This window comes from Polypterus senegalus, chromosome 15 (assembly GCF_016835505.1).
Source record: "Polypterus senegalus isolate Bchr_013 chromosome 15, ASM1683550v1, whole genome shotgun sequence".
In the NCBI taxonomy this organism is placed as follows: domain Eukaryota; kingdom Metazoa; phylum Chordata; class Cladistia; order Polypteriformes; family Polypteridae; genus Polypterus; species Polypterus senegalus.
The window spans coordinates 34,248,862-34,276,731 of NC_053168.1; the positions used below are offsets into that span (position 1 = coordinate 34,248,862).

A 27,870-nucleotide genomic window follows, 5' to 3' on the forward strand; every position below is an offset into this window, starting at 1 on the left:
GGGAGTTCCACCAGAGGGGGCTATAGTGGGAATATTTGTCTCCCTCTGTCCTTCAGTTATGGCCTCCTGGCTGGAAAAGACACCAGCAACCCACCCAGGTGGGATTGTGTGTTCTTCCACATCTCATAATGGCCTCCTGACCAGAAAAAGTACCCCTAACCAACCCAGACGTGATGCCCAGCCATCCATGTCCTTCCTTTAACAAGGCTTCCTGGCTGAGTAAAAAACCTCCCACCGCGGCCGGTGTGCCAGCCAACCTGCGTCTTCTATGACTCCCACTCTGGTGGGCATTTTTGGAGATTTTTTAAACTTTGACCTCATAACAGAGCTGAAGGTGGTGCACCTTCATTCAAATTGCAATATCAGTGAGACATGAAGAAATGCCAGGTGATACCAGGTGGTCTTCTGGAGGGAATGACAGTTGCACAGTAGCTGCGTATCATTGGCACTGCGCTGAGAGGAGAAACAGCAGGACTGGATGATGTGAGCCTAGCGAGAGGGGACAGGACCCAGGACCGATCCAGGGGGCACCTCTGTGCTCGCTTGATGCACCCTTGACATGTGCCCAAGCGGTAGTTAATGTATATACGGTACCAGAAAAGAAAATGATAACTCGTAAGAAGATCCGAGGCCACCAGGGCAGCTCTGTTTCATTGCTGAGGCAAACCCCAAATTGAACGAGCCAGCGGGTTGTGGCGATAGTGATGGCCGGATACGCTGCTGGTCTTTCTAATGACGCTCACTGCCTGCTCCTTGGGCAGTTTAAAGAGGTCAGGCCTTTTCAGTGAGGTTATTGCTCTTCTTCCAGGTCACAGTCTTCAGTTCTAACAGCAGCAGAGGAGAATGTGCAATTGTGTCACCACCCAGTCTTTCCTCTATGTATCTTTAAATTCTGTCCCTTAAGAGAGACACACTGCAGTCACATGGGTTCGCAGGGCCATTACTGTCAGGTGACAGTCAAATTCTTCCTGGCGTGTGCTAACCAACATGCAAACCGTTACGTTACCACTCTCCATCTCCATGATTAGTGCTTGACACCTTCCTTGGTATTCTGCTGTGACGCCATATTGTCAACTCAAATACTTTATGAGGGCTTCATGCAAAATTTTACAGACACATTTGACTTGGTTTTGCGTGTTCTTGTAGTGTACTTTAACAAGAAGCACTGGACATTTCTTAACAATTTTACATTTACAATGCACATTACTGGATCTCATTTTATAAAATATGTGTTGAATTTAACAAGTGAACTCTTTTTCCGTTGAATGCAGGTTTTTATTGATTGTCTTACAGACAGGCTGCTCCTGATGTATAATTAATTGTACATTGATGAGAATAAGACGACAATTAACAAAAACAGACGAGATGCTCTGTGAAGAAAAGCCTAAGGAACATTGCCATCGCTTCACTTTCTACCGTGAATACATGAATCTGCACAGAAAGAGTCGACAATTAGTTGTAAGCATCCTTCTCCAAATCACCTTTCTTCTTTGTGATTGGAGCCTGGAAATTACTAGAAGATGGTGATCCACCTGTTGGATTTATATCATCGACATCCAGTTCAGTCTTGATGAGCCTACCTGCAAATTATTAAAAAATATTTACACCTTCTGAATATTAAGTTAAAATTCACAAGCCTTCATAGAGAAATATTGGGTTGTTAATACTGAATAAATTATGCACTACTTGGATTTTATATTTTTATATACAACATACACTTACAGACCAAACACCTACTTATTAATGCAATTATCTACCCAGCCAATCATGTGGCAGCAGGGCAATGCCTAAAATCTTGTAGATACAGGTCAGGAGCTTCAGTTACCGTCACATCAAACACCTAAATGGAGAACTCAGTGATCTCCACAGTGGTGCCAGACGGGCGGGTTTGAGTATTTCGGTAACTGCTGATCTCCTGGGATTTTCACGCACAACAGTCTCCAGAGTTTACTCAGAATGAGGTGAAAAACAAAAAAAGATCCAGTGAGTGGCAGTTCTGCAGAGGGAAGTGCCTTGTTGATGACAGAGGTCAGCAGAGACTGGCCAGACTGGTTCAAGCTGACAGAAAGGCTATGGCCGCTCAGATGATCACTCTGTGCAACTGTGGTGAGCATCTGAGAATACACAACATGTTGAACCTTGAGTCAGATGGGCTACAACAGCAGAAGACCACACTGGGTTCCACTCCCGTCTGCCAAGAACAGAAAACTGAGGCTGCAGTGGGCAAAGGTTCACCAAAACCGAACAGTTAAGGACTCGGGAAATGCGGCCTGATCTGACGAATGTCAACTTCTTCTGAGGCACACAGACGGTACCAACAGAGTGAATCCATGAACCCAACCTGCTGTGTGTCAACAGTCCAGACTGGTGGTAGTGGTGGTGGAGGTGGTTTAATGATGCAGGGAATGTTCTCTTGGCAAACTTAAGGCCAGTTAAATTGTTATGGCCTATTTGAGTATTGTTCCTCACCATTTGTCTCTTCTCTTCCAGCATGATAAAACACCATGTCACATGACGAATGTCATCTCAAACTGGTTTGAAGAACATGACAACGACTTCAGTGATCTTCAGTGGCCTTCCCTGTTGTCAGATCTGAATGTTTCCAACATCATGTGGAATACACGCCATGAAGACTTGGGGCTGTTTTGTGGAGGCTTTACTGAGTGTGTGCGTGTGTGTGTGTGTGTGTGTGTTTACCAGTCTGTCGCTCTCCTCTGACTTCTCTCATCGCTCACTGGATGATTTTTTGTTTTTTAACATTCTAAGTAGGCAGGCGGTGTGGCATAGTGATCAAGGCTTTGTCTTCAGACCCTGAGGTTGTCGGTTCAGATCCCACTACTCACACTCTGTGACCCTGAACAAGTCACGTGACCTGCCTGTTCTCCAATTGGAAAACCAAAAGAAATGTAACCAATTGTATCATAAATGTTGTAAGTCACCTTGGATAAAGGCATCTACCAAATAAATAAATGTAAACGCTAGAGACTGAAGTCCATAAAAACAGCTGGAGATCAGCAGTTACAGATACTCAAACCCACCTCCCTGGCACCAACCATCACTGAGATGACATTTTTTCCCCATTTTATGCTGTATTATTTATACAGAGAGGGAGAGATTAATAGATACGCATGCTTGTGTGGATTTTACTTCCTCACACACATAAAACACAAATATTTGAAAGTTTTCCTTTACACAGAGGATCACATATTGGACCAGTCGCCATGTTCCGTGTTAATGAGGTGGAACTTTAGAGACTCAACTTGATGTTATTTTGGAGAAATTAGGTGTTAAGGATTGACGGACTTTGTTGGGCCGAATGGCGTGTTCTCATCAAAACTGTCCTAATGTTCTGATACGATTAGGGTAACTGGTAACTTGAAGCCGATTCCAGTTTCAGAGAGTGTGGATATGTGTGTGTGTGTGGGCCCTATGGAGGACTTGCACTCCAACGTTTCCAGGTCTATTACTGCCTTGTGTGGAAAAAGTTCTGGCACGCTGTGACGCTGATATGGATTAGAAGTGTATGTCTTCTATATGCGTAGTCACAGCTCTCTCTGTCTCCATCTTCTATGACGGAGACCATTTTGTGATTGGGATTTCCAGATGCCTCAGGAATAAGTTGCCAGAAGTGTGAGTGCCCAACGAGGGCAACTGGAAACTCAAATAGCCCGACATTGGCACTGGAAGGTCCCTGTGCACATGTGAGGACTGATCTTTCTGGTTCCCCATTTAACTGGTGAAATTAAATTAAATTCACAAAACCTGCCCAACACGTGTATCCCGACATTCCAGAAAGCAAACAAGGGGCAATCAAGATAGCACTTTATATTATATATAGTACCATAAAAATGTGGATCACTGTTTGGTTAAAAAAATATTTTTTTTATGTTCATCTTTTGTGAAGGCCATTTGTTATATTAATATGTTTTACCTAATTTCACAAAATAAGTAAATATTACAATTAAAAGGAGTGAAACAGTAAATTACTTCATGAAAAAGTCGCAACATTTTATGTTTGAAAAGCATAGGCCACTAGAAATGGGCAAAGCAGAGCGGCAGGCTGATGGTCAGAGCTTCAGGGTCCATTCATTAGAATAGAAGGAGGCCTTCAATGTCTGATCTGAAAATACTTCTGGAAAGGAGTCCATAATCAGCAAAGAGAGAAACCGAAAAAAAGAAAGGACTCAACTATGACAAAATAAAGTTGAATGGGCATTTGCTGTACTTAAACGAACAGTGCAAGACTTTAAAATAGTAGAAATTCATATTTCTAGGCAATTCATTCATTTTAAATGTAAGCTTTATAATAGAAACTGTTCTTCCAGGATTCTTGAATAGGATGGGAAGCCAGAGACGTGTAGCCACCTCAGGGATTGTGGGGCATTACAGAAAAAACAAAAGGGCTGACTCGCTGCTAAAGCCTACATAGTCAAATCTGAGACATTGTTCACTTTACTTGTTTGGATGCCATGTACCCGCGGCTCTGACTGCCTCCATATGTAGTAGTGATGTGCAGACTACATACAGACTAGAGAAAGAAAATGTTGTTGGCCTAAATACTTGAAATGCTTCTATATAGCGCTGTCATAAATGAAAACTGATCCTGACACACTTACTAGTAGAAGTCGTTAGGGTTTGGATGTAATCAGCCCAGAAGGAACACTCAGCTTTCCTCAGACCTTTGCCATTGTTAAGGGAGTCATCAAGCACTTTGAAGTTATCTCCGTTTGGATGAGGCACAAATGCAGGCCAGGCAGGCAAGAAGTCGCTAAAGGACCTTTTACTGAAAGTGTATGGATAGTTTGGATTCCTGAAGAGAAAAAGAAAAAAAAAGTTGCATTTGATTTAGGTAATAACACTACAAATGTACGGGTGGCGTGGGGTTACCTCAGAGCTGTGTGCCCAGTCAGTGTGGAGATGGCGCGTTGTCCCTATGCCTGATAGCCTTTTCTTTGGGTATTTCATTTTAATTCTCTCATCCCAAAGTGTTTGAGGGTAGTTTGACTGGTGACTCTAAACTGGCCTGGCATGAGTAAGCCTCTGTGTGTGTGTGTGTGTGTGTGTGTTTGAATGTGTCGTGTAATGGACTGGCATCACATCGATGGTTGGTTCCTGTCTTGCACAGGATGCTATTTAGACAGTCTGGCTCTGTGTGACTCTGAAAACTGGATTACGTGGTCCAGAAAGTAGTTGGTCACAAGTTTAATTATGCTCTCTTGAATGGAGCCCTTCTATTTCATTATAAATACTGCCTATTATAATCTTCATTTCAACTCAAGTATTACCTTTGTTTTTATTTCTCAAACCTCTGTAAAACACTTACCCTGATTTAATAAAATGTAAAGTGTAGAGCATCATCTGTAATGAGAGTCGCCTTTCCATTGCATTAAACAGGTGCCTGGTTTGTGGACTGTGTGGCAGGCCGAATGCCAGCTGCAGGTCCAGCGTCACAGGGATGTCAATGCTGGAAAAAGAAAAAAAAAAAAACACAGCAATTAAAAATATATAAGTAAATTGTAAAGACCATAACCAGTGCAAGAAATGCACACGCAGAATATATGGGAGCACATACACTTGTGAGCGCAATACTGCGTCTTGTGTTAGAATTGATTACAATGGCACACTGACTGTATGGATTATCTCGCCTTGTTTGTTCTTTTTTCTCTTCTTCTAAATGCAGAAGGTATCTCTGGTAGTGGAATTTAATGTAACTGCATTCACCAAATGACCCTCTTCGTTGATTGTCACTGATGATGCCTTTACATAAAGAAATCATTGAATTTTTTTTGGCCCACTGAAATATGATTATGACATAGTTAGTTCAAAATGCTTATTCAATATTCCATATCCATTACTTGAGAACAATTAATTCATTTTTCAGGGGGTTTCCGAGAAGACACCAGACAGAAAGTGTAGATGGTGCTGACTTACATTAAAGACACGGAGACAGATGGTTTGATATTTAGTGGATTGTTTTTCAGTTTGTGCATTAGACAACACGAGCATCTGCTTGTTCTCCATACTGTTCAAGCAAGGATATCAAATGAAAAAGAAAGGATTTTTACAAAGGACACATTATCAGTTTAATTAGGATACGGTATATCAGTGAATGCTATACTGTATATGATCTTAGGAAATGGAAGGCTTCTTTAAATTTGACTATTTACTTTGCTGTCATTTGCAGAAAAAATACCCTTTTTAGATATAGCATATCCTACTTCTTTTATTGATGTTATTGTTATCATTTCATACAAATAGATCAATTTTTACAAAAAATAGAATTGAAAACAAAGAGAGAAGAAAAAGAAATGGGAAGAGAATCTGCTTCCTCAGTGCATTAAGAGCTTAATCTAAAATGTTACTGATTAGATCCTGCCAGGTTTTGGAAAAGTTCTGCACAGATCCTCTAAGTGAGAATTAGATTTTTTCCAATTTCAAATAATATAAAACATCAGTTACCCACTGACTTAGAATAGGAGAGTTAGGATTCTTCCAGTTTAGCAAAATAAGTCTACGTGCCAATAGTGTAGTGAACACAATCAGTTTGTTTGTCCTTCTCCACTTTAAACCCATCTGGAAGAACACCAAACACAGCTGTTAATGGGTTAGGAGGGATTGTGACGCCAAGGCTCTCTGAAAGGCACTTTAAAATGTTTGTCCAGAATGATGTTAATTTGCTGCAGGCTCAAAACATGTGACCCAGTGAGGCTGGGACTTGATTGCAGCGTTCGCAGGTTGGATCTTGAATATCCTACTTCTAAAAATAATGAACTATTAAGAATATAAGATTAGGTAGTCAGTATGGAGTGGGGGATCATGCATTGGATTTTGAGTTGTAAAGTTCATACTCGATTTCCAGCTCTCAGTTTGCAAACTCTTAACACTGCAAAGATCACAACTCACCAATTGCTCCAATTGTAAACAATTGTAACGTATCTTAATCTTTCAAACCGCTTTGTCTAAAATAATAATTTTAAAGGTTTATTATGAGGTGCCAAGCAGGCCATAAATCATATACTTTTGTACAAAAACTATTGGTTTATGAATATCTACTATCAGTTTGCATGCATAGTTAATTGGTTTGTGTGTGTACAATATTGGTTTCATTCATATGAACTCTATCGGTTTATGTCTGTATATTATCGGTTTATGCATGCCACTGGATTGGTTATGAACTATATTGATTTGCGTGTGTATATCACTGGTCCCAGTACGTTTGTTATTGGCATGTGAGTGAGCTGCACTGGTTTATGCTCGTGTGTTATTGGTTTGCATATGGACTATATTGGCTTATGTTCTCTGCTAGTCTAGCAATGGATATGTGTACGCACTATATTGGTTTCATGCTTGTCATATACAGTGCTGGTTTCATGTAGGTAACATGTCGGTATTGTATACTATGTTGGTTTCTCACACTGGTTACTTGTATGCATCCTGTCACAGCTTTGTGTATGAACTATATAGGTTCTATGTGCGAGCTATATTGGTTGTTCACCCGATCTTCAGCGGAAATGGGAGGGGCAAGAAACAGGAACTCAAGGGCCGGTAGAGTCATGGAGTGGGAAGAGAACTGGATAGGAGATGGCGCAATATTTTGTTTTTCCTCACAATACGTTTGTGAAAGGACTTGGTGGTAATTATTACCGTTTAACAGAATCTACCATTGAGTCTGTAATGAACACGAGGCTGAAGTTAGGTGCGTATTCGTCCATCTTCTGATTCACTCCTAGCTACATGCTTGCTTGCAACCCACGACTGTACTTTTTGACACAGCTTTTGAAACCAGTTACTTATTCTAAAGGCAAATATTCTACATTTACAACTGATGCCTTTATACAACATTTAGTTATTACTGGTTACATTTCTTATGCCCAGTGCCCCTATTCTACACCGCACAGACAGGTGAAGTGACTTGCTCATGGTCACACAGTGTCAGTATCAGGACTTAAACCCACAAACGCAGGGTTGAAAGTGCAAAGCCCTAACCACAATGCCATAATGATTGCATGTGTACAACGTGTATATTAGCTGACATAACATAAACGTGACCATTCACTGAAAAGCTAAATATTCCACTTTTAGGACCAGTATGGGTGAGTTACATCATATTGGGCCACCTAACCTTTCAGGGTTTTGTGACAAGGCAAGAATCCATTAATACGAAGAAATCTAAGAAAAGCTGACAACAAGCAAGTTGGTGAAAAATAAATCCATTCTTTTTGCTATGTTGCCTATTTAATGACAGAGTTAGAAAAAAGTCTGATTTTTTCAGCAGCATCTCATTCATTGCAGGAGCCAGCCTTAACATCTTGTTTCATTGTCCTATTGTATTTTACAGGTCCATTTTATGTAGAAATTCAGAAATGTTTATTATTTAAAATCCTTAGTCCCAGTTTAGGCCCATGCAGGCCAAAGTCTGCATGAAGAGGTTGTGGTCAGGCTGCTTGGGGTGAGACCTAATCCAGGTGTGCAGACCTAAAATAAAGGCAGTTCTGGCCTTTTTGTGTGAGTGTTTTGACGCCTTATCCCCCCTTTGTGTGGTACATGGTGTCAGAAATCATGACACAGGTCTAAGTGGTTGTTTGTGGGAAGAAAAAAGTTTCTAACATTTGTACAAAATCTGCCTTTGACACGTCCCCAACTGTTTCCCAGTGTTCTTCATGAAGAATGTATTTTAAAGTAATAGCAGTGTGGGTTTTCTACAGTTGGTGTGATCATTACGTTACCTATGTTTTTAAAGTTAGTTTAGTGCCCTGCAGTGGATTGCTATCCTGTATTGTGCAGGTGGTTGCCATGCCCTCATCTTAAATATTAATCTTATGCTGCCTTACATCCCAAATGCAGATGATTTTATGAATCAAGACACTGTACGTTTGACTGATTATTGGTCACAACATCATGGCTGTGCATCTCTTTTTTTCACATTACACCCAGCCTTATTATACTGTGAAAGAAACTCAGACAGTGACCACACATGTGTGCCCAGCAGAGGCCACAACCATATGAACCCAAGGCTTTACAAGGCCTTTGATTAAATAGAGCAGGACAATGAGGAGCTTGTATTAAAGTACTGAAAGTCCCCCAATTTGCAAGGTGTCGAAGGACAACCCCCGGAAGGGTGGGAGTATTTGGGACTGTTAACTGGAGCTAGTTAATTAGCTGATATTAAAAGTGGCATCCCTTAGGAATTAGCACGGGGCTGCTGACCTTTTTAATATTCATAGACAACAATTGGTAAAGAATATGATCAATAAGCTGCTTAATAATAATTAACTATGACACATACAAAGTAAAATGTAAACTTTGAATACACAATGGGGATAAGAAACTTGAAAATACACCTTATGGGATGGATTTAGGAGTTATAGTGGACTCATTGCTATCAATGTCAAGACAGAGAACATATGTGATCAAGAAAGCTAATAGGATGTTAGGTTTTATAGCACGATTTGTGGAGTACAAGTCAAGGGAAGTTATAAACATCACTAGTGAGGCCTTGCCTGGAGTACTGTGTACAGTTTTGGTCTCTGAATTACAAAAAAGACATAGCAGGACTAGTGAAAGTTTAGAGAAGAGTGACTAGGCCAATTCCAGGACTGATTGGTATGAGCTATGAAGTATTGAAAATTATAAGAGGAATTAGTACAGTGGATCCCAGTTGTTACTTTAGAAATATGCTCTGCAACAAGGAAAGTAGGACACAGTTGGAAGCTTGTTAAGGGCAGATTTCGCACAAATGTTAGAAGGTTTTTCTCCATTCAAAGAACCATAGACACATTACTAAGCAGTGTGATGGAGAATAGGTTTTTAGGGTCCTTCAAATATCAAACTGATGCTACTTTGGACAATCTAAGTGAATAGGATGGACAAGCTCGTTGGGCTGAATGGCCTGATCTTGTCACAACATTTCTAAAGTTCTAATGTTATGGAAAGCTTCAGCCCCATCTTATTCACCTGAATTGCCTTGAAAGTCCCTCTCAGCTCACAGACCAAGGACCTTGGATTTGGGAGGTACAGACATTTACACCAGGGGCTCAAATGGTGGGACAGCAGAATGACACCAGGAGACTAAAGGAGAAGAGAGGAGATGAAGAGAGGAGATGAAGAGCGTGGTGGTTAAAGGAGAACAACAGAAACTTGTTTACAGCACTGGGTGAGCGACCAGCCACCCCACCTTAGGGTTCATTATTGTTTAATGAGGCCCTGAAAGCTTAGAATGTGTTATTTGTACCTTATTGTGTTGTATAGTCTGATCCCAGCTGCTAGTAATCCTTCTTTAGTTAATAAACTCCTTCTTTGTTGTTGCTTTGGTCTCCTGGGTTGCCATTTGTGTTCTTAGAAAGCTTATGAGCTCTCCTAAACTCTACACCTGCCTAATGTTTTTATCAAGTGTGAAAATGAACCGGTTTGGGTCATCATTTTAAACTGTAGTAATTGTGTAATGGTGCTCCATTCTAGCTCATAAATTCTGTCAACAATGAGGACAGTGGAGAACTTCTTATTGAACAGATTTCTTGACATCTCTTTAAATTGTATAATTTCATAACATAGATTAATAATACAGATTTATATATCTTCATTAGCACCGGATTTGAAGAAAACAGAGGTTCAGCAAGTTATAAAGCTTTCATTTCCAACAAATGTCCCCAGTGTGTCAGTAGGTTTCTTCCTGCTGTAATAACAGCTTTTGAAAGATAAAACAATATATATAAGACATCTTTGCAATGCTGACTTGCTGAAATATCTGTTTGCAGCACTTTGAACAGTAAAGCAGTGGAGATAGCACAGAGTACGTATAAAAACAGTCTGACTGGAAATGGAGTAGAAAAGATATACAGTAATTTAAAGCAAGAGGAGACAAGAGGAGAAAGAAATCATATATTTATAGCGTAAAGGACCAGAAGGGAATTGCACATTAATTCAAAATGAAACAAAATCATTTTGAGAGACCGACCCACACACTATTTTTTATATTCATCTGACGCAAAAAGAAAGCTCAAAAAGGCAATTAAATCCAAATGGAAACAGAATGTCAGTCCAGTGAAAACATCAACTGTGTGTGAACCCCCCATGTTTACAGCTCCGTCGTTTTTTATTTTGCCTCCCTGGAATCCAGGAATGTTTAGTTGGATAGAAGTTTGAAAATAACAAATACTTTACTCCGTTAGATCTGGGAAAACAACCACCACGCCACTAATGCCTCAGTATATAGAGGACGACAGGTGAGCTTCATAGTCTGTTAAGCTGCAGGGCTTGTGTTGGAATCAAATTTAGGTGAAAGACGACTACTAGAAAACATCAATCTGACATTCAAAGTGATAAAAAATGGTTTCTGATGAGAATTTTAGTATCATAACAAAATATGTGAGAGCACCTTTTAAAACAAATGAGCATGGTAAATAAAGAAATTTTGACCAATCGTTATAATCAGCAGAACAGTTTTGTGTGGTAATCAGAAATTAAATGGAGTGGGTGCCAAATATTATTTAAAGGATCATTAAAAAGGAAAATGAAAATGCTGTTTATACTGCACACTACATGAACTTTGACTACCATGGCAAAACACGGTCTGAGAAACTCAACATATACTGTATATATGCACTATTAGATTTTAAAAAAGATAGCTCTGAGTTTTAATGCTTTGGTTGGTTGGTTGGCATGCTGCCGCACCCGCCACACTCCAGCCATGCAAGCAAGTCCTCCAACCTGCAGGGAAAACTCCAGGGCTGGTGGCAGGATTTAGTGGTATGACATAAAAATATAACGGAACCAAATTCAGCGTAGAATTTGTTATTCAGTAAAATTAAAGAATTAGTAAAGGCCAGGGGCAGACTTAAAGAGAAGCGGGGTGCTGGGCTTGAACTGCTGTAAAGACCCCATGCATATGTTCTGAGGGAAATACAGAAAAAAAGCAAAATAGTATGTGATGTCAAAGCTTTGGAACCGATAGCCATCAGTGCACAGTATGCAACATCAAATATTCAACATCAGAGGGTCTGATCCTTCAACTGCTTATTTTGAAAAGGAGAGAGAAATTTAAAAATATTCTGGCACGTCAATATCAGGTATTTTCAACTGTTAAGATAAACTTAAAGAATAAAAAGAAATATAAAAAATGAACTAAGAATAAAACAACACCAGCAGGTTTAGCTTTTCACCAGTTTTTAGACTCCGGGTACTCCAGGTGAGTGACAAGCAACATAATGCAAACACATGAAAAGTAAGCTTTGATGTTTTCCACTTGTGATCTGCTGCCCATAAGGCATTTCAAATAAAGGTTTTGTTGATCAGGGCAATTCAATTTTAGGCTTTTGTAATAAGCATTAGTATGAGAAGTGTAAAGAAAGCCAGCAGGTCCTTACACCTGACATCAGACTTCACGTGTACCCAATATTTGGGATTTAGGCTGGAGGTATACTTAACGCTACGTGACACATGAGCCTGAGGATGCTGCTGCTACGCAAGGTGTGCACTGTCTATGCTTGTACTCAAAATTTAAGGAAATCTGGAGGATTCCACCAGAGAGCAGTGCAAGAAATCATCCTGGTGAGACAACAACATCCAGTTTCACTGTGTTGTGAATTGATGGAAGAAAGATGTCAAAAAAAGATGTTAACAATAAAAATTCTTTGTATTCTGATGCTATTGCAAAGGTGCAATAAAAGAAAAAAAAGGGTATCGTATCATTACGATGGGGAATATGCGACGCTTATATCGCCTATGAAAGAAACAGAAGAAGAAAATCACCATAAAGACATGTGCATGTTGGCATTTAAGTTTGATGATTTGCTTCAACGCATCAAACCATTCATCAAATATCAAAGCATGCACATTGATCCTGTTGCAGCTACAGTGTGGCTTGCTGTTATACAGTATGTTGATAGTAAACAACGATGCTGACATCATGTGTCAAAACTTACGCACACACGCCACCCATGTTTTTGCTGGTACTGCATCTAGCATATACATCGTGTTAATTTCTGACAACGTACTCAGAGGATGCATCAAAAGAATGCTAGGAACACGTGGGAGTCATGATGCATGTATGTATGCATTTTGAGCGTGAAGGATAAACATGACCGTAGTATGTGTGCTGCTGTAAGGTGTCTGTTATTCTCAATCGCATGAACAGATCAAATTCTATAATGGAACATCTGCACTGTATATAATGTGCGTAATACTCTGAAAAACAATGCTATTGGTGACGGGTTGCAAAACTTCCAAGATGGCACATTTACAAGTCAGTCTTTCAAAAATGAGGCCTTTTGATTTGGTGGGCACATCAAGGTATTAATATACTGGAGACATTTTTCGTGATTGGAGTTTTGGCTTTTTCTAAAGGCAGTAGTTACTAAGGAGGTAGTGTTTGTTTCAACTTTTTCCTTTAAAGCAGTCATAATTATTTGTTTTTTGGCATTTTGTTGGATTTAATACAAACAATTATCATAAAAGAAAAAAAAAACCAGACTCATGCAGTACACTCACTATCCAACACATGGGCCTTAAATCCACAAGTCTTATTGCCATTTTGTAATTCTGTTTTAGATTATGGACCTCAATCAACATCCCAGCAATAGCCTAGTCAAGCCCTATTTGTTGTAAGAAATGTTTCTCAATTACCTTTCCAGAAATGGATTTTTTAACTTTGAGCCAGACACATTAAAGAAATGGAATATGTCTTGGCAAACATTCAGCAATGAGGAATGACAGCAAAGATTCCAGAGATAAAGCTCAGCCTTACATTTTTAAAATCCTATGTGGGAAACACACATATATTTCATTAAACTGATAAATAAAATAGCTAAAAAATAAGGAAGGGCACATATTTTGCTTGCTGATAACACTTACCTCCATGTGTATATTTTTGCTCAGATGTCCTCACCTTAAGAATTATTTCCCCCCAAAAGTGCCTTTTGTATGAACTACTCCCTTGATGTACTTAACTGTCTCTGAACACGCTGCTCACAGCAGTTACACCCCAAAGGCATGGCCCTATGCAGGTGTGTGCATTAAGTGATGGACTGTTTGGTTCCTGCCCTTGTATCTAATACTGCCAGTATAACCTTACTGCTACCCATTCCCCTGATTTGGATTAGGTGGGTTTCAGAAATGTATTAAAATGTTTGGATAGCACATGTTCACATGACTATACCAGGATGGCTTCCATATTACCATATAATGTGATCAGATGATTACATTTCCAAGTAGAACCAACACACCAAGACATTAAGATGTACTGTATTTGTTACATGTCCATTTACTATTTAACTCTCTAATGCACTCCACTTTGATTATCAGGTTGATGGCCCAGCTTCTCAGTAAGATCAATTCATCTATCTTTTTCTTCTTCCCCAAATTATTTCCATTCAAACATATGGAGACACAGAGGCTCTCTGGGCAGCAATGGACACAAAATGTCAACCCATCAATGTACACAATTTCCACTTAAGGTAACCTACACGTGCTTGGAATTTGGAAAGAATCCTGTAGAAAAAAACCTTGCAGATATTGAGAGTGCATGCTGACTTTCAAGGTGGGATTTAAGCCCAGTACTCTGGAGTGGTGAGGCTAGCTCTACTAAACAATGTGGAAACATGCAACCCCATACATATATAAACTATAGTCAAATATTTGTAGACACCAGACTATCACGCCTATTGTGAGCTTGTTGGACATCCCATTCCAAAACCATAGACATTAGTATGGAGTTGCCAAATCTTGCAGTTATAACAGCCTCCACACTTCTGACAAGATTTTGGAATGGTGTGTCTGTGGGAATTGGTGTCCATTTGGCCAAAAGAGCATTTGTGGTGTCAAGTACTGATGCTGATCAAGATGACCTGGCTTGCAAACGGCATTCCAGTTCATCCCAAAGATGTTCCATAACGTTGAGTTTAGGGCGCTGTGCAGGCGACTCAAGTTCTTCCATGTCTTCATAGACCTGGCTTGTGCATGGAAGCACAGTCCTGCTAGAACAGAAAAAGGCTTTCCCTAAACCTCTCCACATAGTTGGAATCCCATAATTATCTAAAATGTCTTTGAATGCTCTAGTGTTAACAGTCCCCTTCACTAGGGCCAAGAGTCCTGGCACAAACCCTGATAAACAGCCCCAGACCATTTTCCCTTCTCCACCAAACTTTACACTGTGTAGCCTGCAAGATAGTGTTCTTCTGGCAAGCACCATGCCCAGATTCTTCTGTTAGAGGGTCAGACAGAGAAGCATGATTTCATCACTCCAGAGAACACATTTCTATTGCTTCAGAGTCCAATGGTGGCCTACTTTACACCGCTCCAGCTGACACTTGGCAAGACTTGTCTGATGCTGCTTGGTCATGGAAGCCAATCTGATGAATCTCCCGATGCACAGTTCTGATGGTGAAGTTACTTCCACAGGCAGTTTTGAACTCTGTTGTGAGTGATACATTAGAGGACATGTCATTTTTACTTGTTATGCACTTCAGCACTTGACAGCCTTGCTCCGTGAGGTTTGTGTGGTCTACCATTTCATGCCTGAGCTGCTGTTGCTCCTCAATGCTTCCACTTCACAATGACACTTACAGCTGACCTGGGCAGATCTAGCAGAGGGGAAATTTCACATACAGACCTGTGGTAAAGGTGGCATCCAATGACAGTGCCACATTTAAAGTCACTACGACCCCCTTTCTGCCATTATTTGTCAAAAGAGATCACATGCACCTGTTAAAAATGAAACATCTGAACCCAATAATTTGGAGGGGTGTATACAGTATATCAGTTGAATGATAAATATCTTGTGAGGGACGGCTGATGTCCTCGAGATGGAAGGACAGGGAGAGACAACATTAATGGGGATTGCCTCCTCTGGACTGCTAGATGGCAGTACCCCTGGGTTGCAGCAGCACCATGGTTTCTCACAGGGCATCATAGGACTTGGAGTTTGTTGGCTCAGCACTGTTGGGTGCCACGTGTGCTGTGGGGACTGCAGAGCCTTACTTTATCAGGCTCTCATCTCACCCAGAAGTGCTTTCAAACTATAGCTTTGGAACACTGCAAGTGCTTCTGGGTGGGATATAAAGGAACTACCTACCACTGTTCTGGGAGCCAGAGTCAGGAGGAAGGAGGATGAAGCTTGAAGAGAAGAGCAGAGGAGGCAGTGACCAGGAGAGAGAGAAACACAAAGAAGACAAAGACTTGCTGAGTGCTGTATTCCTCTGTGCTTTGTAATTTGTGGTTGTGCTGTGGGAGACTCTTTGGGAAGAGTTTCACACAATAAAGGCTTTTGTGCTTTTATACCCAGATCCGAGTCTTTGTGTCGGGTGTTTGGGGAGCTGGAGCACCCCCTGGTGGCGGCGCTTGTATTTCATATGAGAGAAATGGATGAAGAAATTCACCATAAAGGCATCTGCATGTCAGCATTTAAGTTTGGTGATTTGGTTCGCTACATCAAATCATTCATCAAATATCGAAGCATGCACATTGATCCTGTTACACCTGCAGTGCAGCTTGCTGTTATATGTTGATAGTAAACAATGATACTGACATGTAACAAAACTTGCACACACACGCCACCTCTATTTTGGCTGGTACTGCAACTAGCACACACGTCATGTTAATTTCTAACGATGCGCTCAGAGCATGCATCTAAAGAACGCTGGGAATGCATGGCAGTCATGATGTGTGTGCTCCCTCAATGTGTCATTCTCAGTCTGGACTTTGCACTTTCTGTCTGTATTCATTTAACTTCTCTCCATATCCCTAAAAGTGATTGTTCATTTAATCAATATCTCCAAACTGGAAGTTGTGAATGGATGTGGCTGTGTGAGTGAGTGAGCGAGCGATGGACTGGCTTTCAATCTGCAGCCCATTCCTTCTGCTGGAATCGGCTTTGGTCTGGCACGACCTTCAAATGTTAGCATGAATCAAGAAAATGAACAGATAGATGTAACACTAACCTGCATAGGTGCAATAATCTGTTAATCTACCGTTTTATTTGATGATCCATACTGAAAAATATTAAATGTGTTTATTTTGCTCATAAGATAGTTCTTCAACTTCAACAATCAGTGTAGTGTAATGAAGAAACTTTCACACAATAGCAGCTGAAATATGGAAATCAAGCTATTTTACACTGTTTGTTATTTCCATGGAATGCATTACTTCATGGTTTAAAAAGCGTATTTCTAAATAACAGCCATTTTCTCTATGACTTTTTGTTGGTAATTTTAGTTTTAGCTTTAATAACTGCTTTCCTCTCTTTCAGAGTTTTATTTAGGCCTGTCATTTCAAGGATGGCATTTATGGTAGAAATATTGTTAGAGTGATAAAAGGTACTAAAAAGACTGTATTGCTAGCAGGAGTATGGAGTACATCAGGTAAGATGGTTTCTGCTCTGTATTAAATAAAAAGAAGTTACAGTATATATTTTACTGTGCCCTTGTTATGATGCCCTGCAGACTGATTAGCATGTTGAATGTTGATTGGATTTGTAAGTAAGAATTTCATTGCACTACTACTACTAGAATTAAAACAGAAAAATCTGTCACGAAGATTACAAATACAATCTAACAATGGTGGAACACTGGCACAGTAGCTTGTGCTGCTACATCAAAGATCTGGCGTTCTGTGTTTAAATATTATGTCTGTTCTCAATTGGTGTTGCGGCTGCACTTGTCTGAATGTTTCTTCATGGCACTCATGCTTTTGTGTCATTGGGGTTAGACGGCAATTATAAAATGCCCATTTGTAGGTGTACAGTGCTCTCCGTGATGTTTGGGACAAAGACACATTTTCCTTGATTTATCCCTTCTCCTCCAGTTTAGAATCACAAACCAGACAATTCAGATGCAATTAAAGGGCACAAGTGCACACATTCTGGTCATACCATGTAGAAATGACAGAATCTTTTCTACATGATCCCCCCGATTTCAGGGCACCACAATGTTTGAGACACAGCAATGGCAGATACATGGCCATATTTAGTATTATGTCACATAGCCCTTACATGCAATGACTGCTTGAAGTCTGTGATTCACAGACATCACCAGGTGCTGACGATCTTCTCTGGTGATGCTCTGCCAAGCCTCTAATGCAGCCATCTTCAGCTCCTGCATGTTTCAGGGGCATTTCCCCTTCAGTTTTTTTCTTCAACATATGGAAGTCCTGCTCAGTTGGATTTAAATCGGGTGACTGGCTTGGCCACACAAGAATTTTCCATTTTGTAGCTTTGAAAAACTCCTGTGTTGCCTTAGCATTATGTTTGAATCTTTATCTTGTTGTAGGATGAAGTCCCGTCCAAGGAGTTTGAAGGCATTTACTGGAACTTGAGCAGATGCGACATTTTAATACAAATAAGAATTAATTGTGCCACTGGCGACAGCAGTTACATCATCAACAAAGATAAGTGTGCCAGTACCTGTGGCAGCCATACATGCCCAAGCCATAACACCCCCAGTGCCACGTATAATAGATGTGGTGGTATGTTTTGGATCTTGGGCAGTTCCTTTTTATCTCCACACTTTGCTCCTGCCATCACTCAGGTTCATCTTTGTCTTGTCTGTTCACAATACCTGTTTTAAAAATTCTGCAGGCTCTTTGAAGTTTGTTCTTGTCAACTGTAACCTGGCCATCCTGTTTTTGTGGCTAACTACTGTTTTTTCCCTTCAGTGTGGCCTCTGTATTTCTGCTGATAGTCGTTTCTGATACATCCCCATTAGCCTCCTGAGGACTCTTTCTGATCTGTCAGACAGGCACAGGGGGCTTTTTCTATACAATAGTGAGGATTCTTCGGTCATCAGCAGTAGAGGCTTTCCTTGGCCTACCAGTCCCTTTGCGATTACTGAGCCCATCACTGTATTCTTTCTTCTTAATGGTATTCCAGACTGTTGATTTAGGTAATCCTAAGGTTTTACTAATGTCTCAAATAACTTTCATCGGCACAGATCTTGTCCTCATATTAGAGTCATGGTAGAAGTGAGCCGAGGTATCTTATGCCTGCACTAATGAAACAACGAAACACACTTGAATAATGACAAACACCTGTGACACCAGTTGTCCCAAACATTATGGTGCACGGAAATGGGGGGATCATGTAGAAAAAGTGCTGTGACAAAAATGCATGCAAATGCCTGTGAATTAAAGTCTGCAGTGTGCAGTTTAATTGCATCTGAATTGTTTGATTTGTAATTTTAAACTGTGGAGCAGAGGGGCAAATTATGGAAACATGTGCTGTCACACACGTGTGCATGGGAGGCAGCTAAAGGGCTTAACAAAAGGTAATTCCATTCCAGACCAGGTGGTGGCAGAGTGCACTAATCCTTTCTCTTTTTTCTCTGCAGACCAACAACGGGAAATTTCGCCTGGGCCTGGAGACGTCACTTCTGGTTTCTCTCCAGATTACGTCATCTCCCCTGTCTGGCTTTAAAAACTGCCATATTGTCTGTGAAGACCTATTGCTCAATTTTGCCTTTTTTCCAGCAAAACTTTCAAGTATATGGGATGGCTGCCCCAACAATTTTTGTTGTATCAAGGCATATCATTTCACAGTGTCTTTGTTTGTTATAATATTTACATTTTTCATTATGTTTTAAATAACCCTTAGTGATAAAGTTCTATCTATCTATCTATCTATCTATCTATCTATCTATCTATCTATCTATCTATCTATCTATCTATCTATCTATCTATCTATCTATCTATCTATCTTATTCTCACAGTCACACTTGAAATCTAAAGCCTCATCCTTCTTCTGACTAATATAATAAGTAAAATAAGTAAATAACAATAACAGAAACATAATACTTTCAGACTCTGTTATTTCATTTCAGTTTTGTAGGGGGCAGTAGCCTATCCTGGCAGTCCTGGTGGCAAGGCAGGAGACAGCTGTGGACAGGGTACAAGGCCTTGCAGCATGAAGGGCCTATTACCATGCATTCCCAAACTTTCACACATGGGACACTTTAGAAAAAGTTTATTAACCTAACCTGCATACCCTTGGGATATGGGAGAAAAACACCCATGCAGAAATAGAAAGAATCACCAGGCACAGGGCTCAAACCCAGGATGTTGGATCCATGAGACAGCAGCAATACTCAGTGGATATCTGTTCCTTTCATAACAACGATAAAGATAATAAAATTTATAGTCATTTCTGATTTCAAAATGTGTAAGTTATGGAGTGGCTTTTTCTCCTACATCTTTGAAACCAAAGTTATGTCATTGAGAGCAACCATCTTGGCAATATCTGAATGCAAGACAGTTCTTTTTGAGAGGAGATTTACCATTGTATTCTGACCAAAAAACATCCAAGAAACATTAAAGTTTACATCTGTAATTCATATTCCAGTGTAAATAATTCATCATCATTGTTATTTTAATAACCATCTTCCATTTTTAATTAGATTAGCTGGTTGGGGATATTGAAATAATTCAACTTTTTTAATCAAAAAAGAAGGGATGGATAATGGAGAAAAATGATGTATGAAAAAATAACATAGGATACCACATCCACCCAAGAATACACAAGGTCAGAGTTTATTCTGGAAACATGTGACGCAAAGCAGGAACCAACAACCTGAAATCGAGCCAGGGCCCATTCATGGAGAAACCCACATTCACACTAGGTCATTTTAGAAAAATGCATCTAAAAACTCAATTGGGTAAAATACACAACTTCATTTTTTGTGGTGTTTGCACCCTGTCAAATGATAGGATACAAGTATAAAAACAGATCATATGTCCACGAAGTAGAATCCAACTTTCAGACCTGTCATTGTGTGGGTTGATTTGTTAAGCCAAATTTCTTTGTTATTTTATCCTAAAGAAGTTTACAAACAGGCCAAAAATCAGGTTAACAGTATCATAAGATATGCTAAATGGAAACACAAAAGAAAACTGGAACTTTAGTTTTCAGCAAACAATAGTGTAGCAGTCAGAGGACACTAAGATTCACACCGTCTGGAAACAGTGATTTGTATATTTTATTTTGGGGACCCCAAGAACACACCCAACTTTAACCCAACATGCATACACCCATACACAGAGACATTGATACGAGATAAATAAGAAAGATATATAATGAAGACAATAAAGTATATATACGAAAAATAAGGCAAAAAAATGTATACACAAAAATCCTTCACAATCCCCCACCAGCTATAATTATTTACAGTACACACATGAAACCGAATAAAACAACAGGCAGCACTCATTAAGCAATTAAGTTTAGCAATAAAGTCCAATACAGCAGGTGAAGATGACAATGTGTGGGATGAATGTGAAGTGATGTGTGTAATATGTGGAATGAAAACTTCTGTGAACAGCCCTCTGAGTGAAATGTAAAGTTTTGTCCTACCAGGTTCCAATTGTAACATGAAAATTTGGTGTGATTGGGAGTGCTCCCAAGACAAACACATATCCAACCAAGGCTAAATCACATGGACAACAGGCATAAGACAGCACATACAATACAATACAAAACAATTTATTTTTGTATATCCCAAAATCGCACAAGAAGTGCCGCAATGGGCTTTAATAGGTCCTGTCTTTTGACAGACCCCAGCCTTAACTCTCTAAGAAGACAAGGAAAAACTCCCAAAATACACCCAGAAAAACTGTAATCCACATTGGTTGTAGTTGTAACTCGATTGTGTGTGTGATACGTAGAAACAAACACAGACAGTTGATGGCGATCCTCTCTGTGCCTTTTGTTCTCCTTTTTAATAAGCCTGCATTATTACCTTTTCTCCGGGTAACCCCTGCGCCCTCTGAATCTGCTCAACGGTGTAATACTCTCAGCCAGGACATTAACACCACTTCCATTTTTAAGAATGCTCAGCAGCAGATGTATGTTCTATGCTAAATAAAGAAATGAAGTATTTCCCAGCCCATCCTAGCATAATTCTACAAAGCCATAATTGAAAGTGTGATCACATTCTCCATTGTTGTCTGGCTGGATTCAGCAATGGTCCACTACAAAAATAAATGAAAGCCTATTGTGAGGTCTGCTGAGAAAATATTTGGCTATGTTCTTCCATAAATTGCAGATATGCATGCATTTAATGTCATATACCACGTCAAAAAGATCAACATGGATGCATATTATCGAGGTCATCACTTGTTCCAAAAACGTCTCTCTGGTTAACAATTTAGGTCAATTACAATTAAAATTAATAGACACCTGAATAGTTTCTTTTTCACAGCCAAGGCCCTCACAAACCAATAATTTAGCCTGTCCCCCTTGTTTATTCATACACACTACACACACATATTTTCATTTCATATTATTTGTACATCTCCTTTATAACTGCACTTTTCTCCAACTGTTTATTATACATGTTATTTAACTTATATTATTTATGGTGTTTATATATGATGTTGTTTTCTGTAATAACCAGCTCCAAAACTACCAAGTTAAACTCATGCACATTACATGTGAGTGACTTGAGTGACAACAAGTGCTTATACTTTTGACATGAAATTCATTCCATATAAGGCACCTGTGTTCAACATTATGTACACAATGTGGCCTGCTTTATCCAGTCACAGATATCTTTAATCAGTCACAACAATGATAGGCTTCCATCTCTTTTCACTAGAAACATTTGGCGAGGTTGACTATTCATGTCTATATTAATTGGTCATTTGTTCAATAGACTCTCCATTGAGGAGGTTGTCACTTTATATTCTATGCCAGTGATAACACCTGGTCACACTGTGGTTAAGATTAGGGTTGAGGGAGGGTTATCTGACTGAAGTCAAGTAAGCCAGGTGACAAAAACCTACAATCCAATTGGCTGTCCAGTAGAGCTACTGAATTGTGGAGCTGTGGAAGTCTGCAACTGGACCAATCTCTATTTGTTACATCAATATAAGAAGTTGTCTGGTACAAGTCAGGAGGCTGAAGTGTTTGAATCTCAAAGCATATCATAAAATAAGCAATCAAAACAAATGCAGATTCAAGTACAAAGGGAGGTTGGATTCAAAACTTGAAACTCTTAAAATATGACATTCAAAACTTTAGAAGTTCCAGTTTAAAGTGACATGTACAAATCTGTTTCTTTTATAATAATATCCCATACTAGATGGACAGTTTGCAGCACACACTCAAGGAAACCTTACAAAAGAACCTGGCCTCAAACTAAATAAATCTGGGCATCATTCTACTTTTACCAGAAGACTTTGCTCTTTTTAATAATCATAGCTCTCAAGTAACCTTTCCTACTTACATGTCAGCACCTGAATGGACGAAGCTGTTTTGCTTCATTCTCAAACTGAATGAGACAACCTCTTTATAATAAAGTCTGAGCTGCTAAAACCCACAATGAAAAACAGAATGTTTGGGACGAATTTTGAAAATAGCATACGATTTTCAAACTCTAGATCTGCTTCTAGTGACATTTCCTGATTTAACATGAAGCAGACACGGTAGTTTTTCCATTGTGCTTATTTTTCCTTGCAGGCTACTGTGAATTGGCAGGTTAGATGAGAATTTACAAGCTTGACATGTGTACTAATGATTTAGACGTTTGCAGGTCCCTAAACACTCTGTAGACTTTACTTGGACTGCGTCTGCTCCAGTTCTTATAAAATGGATCTCAGTAAGTTGTGATGTACTGCTGATGAGGGTCAGAGGAGGACCAATGTTAATAAATATTTGGAAAATAGCCCTGGATAGAAAGATGAAAAATGTTGATATTATTCAAAAGTATCTGAACTTTTTAGCAGCTTATAAGAACTACCAGAAGCAAATCATTGATTAATCAAAAAACAGATGTATAAATTCACTGCATTAAGTGAGGAACTTTTAAAAAAGTTTTGTAGTCATCATGCCCAGATTCAATGGCATTCAGTGATGGCTTTATTATTGTATTAAGGACGCTGGACTATGGGTTCCTCTAATTTTGTTTGGTGTTTCAGCAACTGTTCATAACTCGTAAAGGTCCCATGTACCCCTTTCAGTGACTGTTTGCTTTTAAGTTACAAGAAGGTGTTGTCTTCTCTGATGTCAGCTTACTGTCCAAGGTTTGCCAAGAGAGTTTTGGTCAGGAATTCCCCAATGTTAAGCTGTCGGAAACAACCTGGCATTGAGTAGAAGTATCATCTGTCCTTTTCTCATATCCCTTTTTATTGTACACATGTCTGGGTCACCTACTAGGAGTAGGGGGACTGCAGACACCTGTAACATGTTAGCCCTTTTGTACATTCCCTTTACATGTCCATCACAACAGTGACTAGCACTTTAAATCTGAAGTTTGATAGATAATATGAGAGTGATCAAGCTTTGAAAAGAAGTTTAATTTCCAAATGATGCTAAAACAGATATTTTAGTTTTTCTCAAGGGCTTTACCACAGTGCTGGAAACAGTAACCACTTTCTCTTAACAATCAACAAAACCTGCAAAACATTAACATGTTTAGCACAATTCTTTCTTTTGACTGTAAAACTCACTACTCCAATCAAAACAAGAAATCCATGCTGCAAAACTGAATAATCCACTCAAAGAGTAACACTTCCAAGCATTCCCTGAATATTCACAAGCAAAACACTGACCACACATCTCATTGAGGCAGAGTAAAGACCACGGTACGTTTTATAGCAAAATTCTTGTTTTATACATTTATTGTAATCCACCATAAATATCACTGACTAAACACATGCGTACTCACAGATGGCCCAACAAAGTGAAATGTAATAAAGAGAAGACAGATATTCATTGAAACTAAATATTTTGGTATTGGGTACTATACAGGTACAGTCAAGCACAACCCTGATCACGGGCAAGAAATCAAATCTGTTTTATCTGTAAATATGATACAGTCAGGGTGCAATACAGCAAAAAAGGGGTTGCCCTTGGCTGAAAATCAGAATCAAAATCTAGTCTGCCTGATCGATTCTGTCCTGGATATGTTTTCATCAACATCACATAAAATATTTTCCTTGGCAATGCAACATGGGAAATACCTTTGGGCATGCCTGATCCAGCCCTCGCAGTTGGATTCTGTGATTGTCTTACAAGCCTCAGTCACAGCATCCAACAGCAGTGGTCATAAACCTTCCGTCTCCAGGCAGGAAAACACTCCTCCATAGGAATTAGGAATGATGAATATGGAGGAAGGAATTCAAAGGACATGTTTGGATGAGCCCTAAACCACTCCATCAGTGGAGACGACTAATGGAATGGGACTTTGTCACATATGACTGCATAATGTGGGCCACTGAGTCCACCATCCTGTTTCTCTTCAGCAACCAGTAGACACCTGTAAAGCTCATCAAGGAAAGAACAGAGTTATATGGAGCAGCTGTTGGGATGTATGCTATAGGACAATTGTCTGATATGACCGAACAAAGAGTAATGTTTGAACTTCTTTGATCTGGTATCTGTACTATTGCTCTGGGGTCTATAACATTCTTCCCAAGATTTCATCAGAGACCACTGTTCTGAGTCAAACTCTTAGGCCAGGTTTATACTTCAAAAAACATGACACGTGCTCCTGCGGACGCTTCTGCTACGCAAGTGGTGTACTGTTTATACTTGCGCACATACTTTACGTAAATCTGGAAGATTTCACCAGGTGGCAGTGCAAAATATCACGGTGAGAACAGGTTCGCTGTGTTGTGAATTGCCTGAAACACCCATTAAATTCCAAGGACACTTTGATACAACACCTCTGAAAAGGATGGATGTTTAATGATTACATCCATCAATCCAGGGACGTGCTCATTGCAGCTAGCGTCGTGGCGCAAGGCAGAAACGATCCCTGAAAGGGGCATCAGCTCATTGCAAGTTGAATACAAGCACGCACATACACTTGTGTTATTTTAGCTTCACCAAATCCCCAACCTTGCATGTCTTTGGAAGGAAATTGGAGCACACTGTGGAAACCCACCAGGATAACATGTAAACTCCAGGCAGAAAACAAGGGATGTGACTCCCTACGAGACAGCAGAGCTACCGCTCTGCCACCGTGCAACCCCCACATGTGTAATTAATAACAGTATTCATTATTTAAATGAAGCAAATGATTTCTCTATAAAATGTAATATACATATGTTAATGCATTTCATCATGAAAGTGACATCAAGTGTAAATCTAAAGATTCTAGATGTGCAGTGAGCTGGAATATCTTTGCTGCTGCCGTCAGTTCAGGAGGAAGCCCCAGAAGCATGTAGTGATTAACAACTGGGTTGGATTTAAGATATCGTTTACGATGGTCTACTTTAATAGCAAAATAGACTACAAGATTAAAGTGGACATTTCGAGATTAAAGCTGAAATTTCCACTTTAATCACAAAATAGACCTTCTCACTGTGTCCCTAATTTTTTTTTTACTCTGTGGGTTTAAATATGCTGCCGTACTTTCTGATGCTATTGTGATGGTGCGCAAAAAAAAAAAAAGACGGCACAGAAGATGGCATGTGACACCTTTAAATGTATCACATCATTACCACGCTTGAATATGAAAGCATCATGAATACATTTGTACTGCATATCAGCGCTTTGCTTCACCACATCAAACCATTCATCAAACATTGAAGCAGGCACATTGAACCTGTAGGATCTGCAAAGCGGCTTGCTGTCACATGCTGATAGTAATCAGAGGTTCTGACGTCATGTTCCGACTTGAACACATTGCACCCCCCACATTTTTGCTGGTACTGTAAAATGGTACTGCGCAGGCACAGCGTTAATTTCTGTGGACTTGCTCAGAGAACACATCAAATGAACACTGGGAACATGTGGCAGCGTACGCTTTCTGAGCGTGAAGTATAAACCGGCCCTTAGGCCACCCCTTCGAGCAGGTACTCTGCTTCCTCTTTGCCACCCCATTCTCTATGTAATACTGGTCGTGGTTGCCTGTCTTGTACCTTTACACTCACGAAACAAGCCACACCACCTTCCCCTTTAATGTGTTATAGCTTATGTTGATTAGTTTAGAGACAGATTTGCACCAAGAGTGTCATCATTTTTAAGACTAGGCCAATTAGAGCAAAAAAGGCCCTTAGTAGCTGAGGTCATTTTATTGTGATTTGCTTGCCCTGAGACTTTCAGGAGATTTTGGTGTTATCAAATGATCACTGTGTCTACTGTTTTACAAAATGACCCTTAGCACTGGGGACTGAAGTACATACAATGAGAAATGTTGTGCAAAAATGTTTGCTGTTTTGCTTATATATCTTTAGAACTGACAACATGCACTGATGACTTGGAAAAAGCTTATAAGCAAATGAGAAAAACAGGAATGCTACCCAGACTTCACATAAAGGGAGCTTCTGGTCAGCAGAGATCCATGAACTCGTTACCACTGACTGAAAACTAAAAGGAAAAAAGCACTTTGGTTTTTCTCCTGACTGTGGCGTAAACACTGAAAACAGAATAAAAATTTCAAAGAACTAACCAGGTCATTCCTTGAAGTGACTTTATTTTAAGGAGACCAGTTTAAAAAAGGAGCGCTCATTATTGTTATTGTCGGGCAATGCTTGTTCACTTACAGTAATGACATGTTTCTGTTTCACAGGTTACCAGACAAAGTGTCTGGTAAGAGTGGTCATTATGAAAAGCCACAGGCATGCAAAGCTGTTTATTTTCATTCAAGCTTGTTTTTCACTCGCCTTATCTGTTAGAGCCATCTGACAATAACTTCTAATCATTTAATTTCATTTTGATTGTTAAAAAATACAGAGTGGGAACGAGACAACTTTCTCTGTCTGGTTGCCTTACCTCTGTGAATTACTAGGACTGATTTACCCAGATTTACTTTTTTCTTCAGCATGGAGCTTTGCTTAAACTGGAAGACATCCGGACAATGTCAGGTGAAAACTGAAACGAGTTTTTAAGTGGAAGCAATTTAGTGATACATAGAATCCTACTGGCTTTTTATATTGTAGCCAAAGGCT

The 27,870-nt window shown here is 39.7% G+C and overlaps 1 protein-coding gene across 1 annotated transcript in view; it reads right to left on the minus strand.

The window, feature by feature from the left end:
* Positions 1-1,266: 1,266 nt before the first annotated feature.
* Positions 1,267-27,870, minus strand: part of tg (thyroglobulin) — a 337,489-nt gene continuing 310,885 nt past the window's right edge. The window contains exons 45-47 of the mRNA XM_039737577.1: positions 5,324-5,464; positions 4,617-4,810; positions 1,267-1,580 (exon numbers count right to left, since the gene is read on the minus strand). Of these exons, the coding sequence (XP_039593511.1) occupies positions 1,453-1,580; positions 4,617-4,810; positions 5,324-5,464 (463 nt within the window). The 3' untranslated portion in view covers positions 1,267-1,452. The remainder of the gene's footprint in view (positions 1,581-4,616; positions 4,811-5,323; positions 5,465-27,870) is intronic.